Source organism: Aphanomyces astaci, assembly GCF_000520075.1.
Source record: "Aphanomyces astaci strain APO3 unplaced genomic scaffold supercont1.643, whole genome shotgun sequence".
In the NCBI taxonomy this organism is placed as follows: domain Eukaryota; phylum Oomycota; class Saprolegniomycetes; order Saprolegniales; family Verrucalvaceae; genus Aphanomyces; species Aphanomyces astaci.
The window spans coordinates 1-1,869 of record NW_009798906.1 but is presented as its reverse complement, the minus strand read 5'-3'; the positions used below and the strand labels follow the sequence as shown (position 1 = coordinate 1,869).

Sequence of the window (1,869 nt, the reverse complement as noted above, 5' to 3'; positions counted from 1 at the left end):
TGTGTCGCCGCAACGCGTCGTGCGGTCCGTTCTCTTCGCACCCTTCGTTGATCGATATCAACATCACTGGCCCGACATCGTTCATTCCGACGTCGTTGGTGCTTCGCAAGGCTGGCTCGTACAACGTGTACTTGGTCGTGACGGTAGATGTGGGCAAAGGTGTGCGGCTGGACGTGAGCGTGATGGCGTCGGTTCAAGTGATAGACCCAATCCCGCCCGTGACCAATACAAAGTTGTACATTTCGATCGTAGGGGGGGTCGTGGGTTTGGCGGTGGTGGGGGTGCTGGTGGGGTGCTGCATCCGTCACCGTCGGCAGCGCAAGGCAGCGTGGGAGTGCCATCGCCTCCAACGAGGCACCATGTCGGTGTACAAAGAGAGCGACCCGACGCCCAGAGGTCATTCGTCTATTCCCATGGTCAACCCCCGCGGCGGCATCACGGAAATGCCACGCCTGTACATGGACGAAAATGACGATCTTGGGAGTAGCAACCCCAAGCTAGACTTGGCCGTGTCCCACTACATGTACAAACAGGACACGCGACGGGTAGACGAGCTTCCCCCGCCGCCGCCTCGCCGCGTGACGTCGCAGTACGACCCACGAACGAGTCTCAGCTACGATGTCCAAGACGGCTACGACGAGTACCACCGCCAGCACGAGTACTCGTCATCCCACCGCCACCATCATCGTTCTGACCAAGACAATCCATCACGGCTGCCCCGGACCAAGTCGGCTCGGCAACAGCAAGACAACTGCCGCGACCACCAACTCGTGCTTCGCGACGAGTACCGGTACGACCAAGAACCCACGGGGAAACACCTGGCCATTAAAGGCCGACCCCACAACTTCTCCGACGATGACGAGTTTAGGTTCATACCAACCAACCAAAGCCACGAGTCCCCGAGTTCCCTCCGCAATAATTACGGCGGCTACGACCTATCATTTAGTAGTGCTGAGGACCGACCGTACTATCGTTAATGTACTGTGTGTGTGTTGTCGGGTATGAACGTAAAGTTGAGTTATTCGTGGGGAATGCTCGAACAGCATGTGTAGCCCCGATATGTAACGTGTACACTGGACTGAACGTACTGGTACTTGGGATGTCATCGCAATTTCGTTCCCCCGTTACGTCATCATGTTCGTGTGTCATTGCAACTTGTGACCTGTACTAGTATAATTCATACGCTCATTTGTTTGTGTATTGCGTCGTGGCTGCGAAACCAAGAAAGACATTACGGTATGTACAAATACTCATTAACGTTAGTAGTCGAAACGTTAGTGGAAACACAAAACTAGACCCAGCAGATTGCACCAAACCCGGTTAATGCAAGGACACGGCCTTCTTGTCCGACGGGGATTCCACGCCTTCGTAGTTTTCGGTCGACTTGTCCTCCATGTAGGTCTTGACGGAGAAGTAGGCACAAATGATCCCGATGGTGGCCAGCACCCAGTTGACCACGACGGTGGCAATGGGGGAGATGGGAATACCCCCCAGGCGCCACGACACGGCAGCCATGCCCGACTGCACGCACTTGTAGTAGCCAGCATACCGGCCCAGCGTGCCCAAGTCGTCCGAGAACTGGCCCATGAGCCAGTACGCCCACACTTGCAGAATTGAGTCGTTAAACCCGTACGAGATGAAGAGCAAGAACTTGAGGATGAAGCCGTCGTCTTTGAAGTCAATGAGCTTCTTCTTGCCCTTCAAGCCCAAGTCAAACGACAATTGCATCCACAAGGACGACCCCCACATGAGCATAACGAGGGTGCTGATGACAAAGATGGACTGCAACGCCTTGGGCTTCTTGCTGCCGGGGCGGTCGAGGTACTTGCCAATGACGTACGCGCCGAGCATTTGCATGGCCCAGTAGCA

At 55.3% G+C, this 1,869-nt stretch overlaps 2 protein-coding genes across 2 annotated transcripts; one reads left to right on the top strand and one right to left on the bottom strand.

Moving 5' to 3' along the window:
- Positions 1-182: 182 nt before the first annotated feature.
- On the top strand, positions 183-977 carry H257_19470 (hypothetical protein; the record flags this gene model as incomplete). The annotated part of the gene is made up of 1 exon (XM_009848613.1): positions 183-977. The coding sequence occupies one exon, from the start codon at positions 183-185 to the stop codon at positions 975-977; it is 795 nt and encodes a 264-aa protein (XP_009846915.1).
- Positions 978-1,236: 259 nt separating this feature from the next.
- On the bottom strand, positions 1,237-1,794 carry H257_19469 (hypothetical protein; the record flags this gene model as incomplete). Its single annotated transcript, XM_009848612.1, has 1 exon — positions 1,237-1,794. A coding segment is annotated over one exon (474 nt), but the record flags the coding sequence as incomplete, so codon positions are not given.
- Positions 1,795-1,869: the final 75 nt, after the last annotated feature.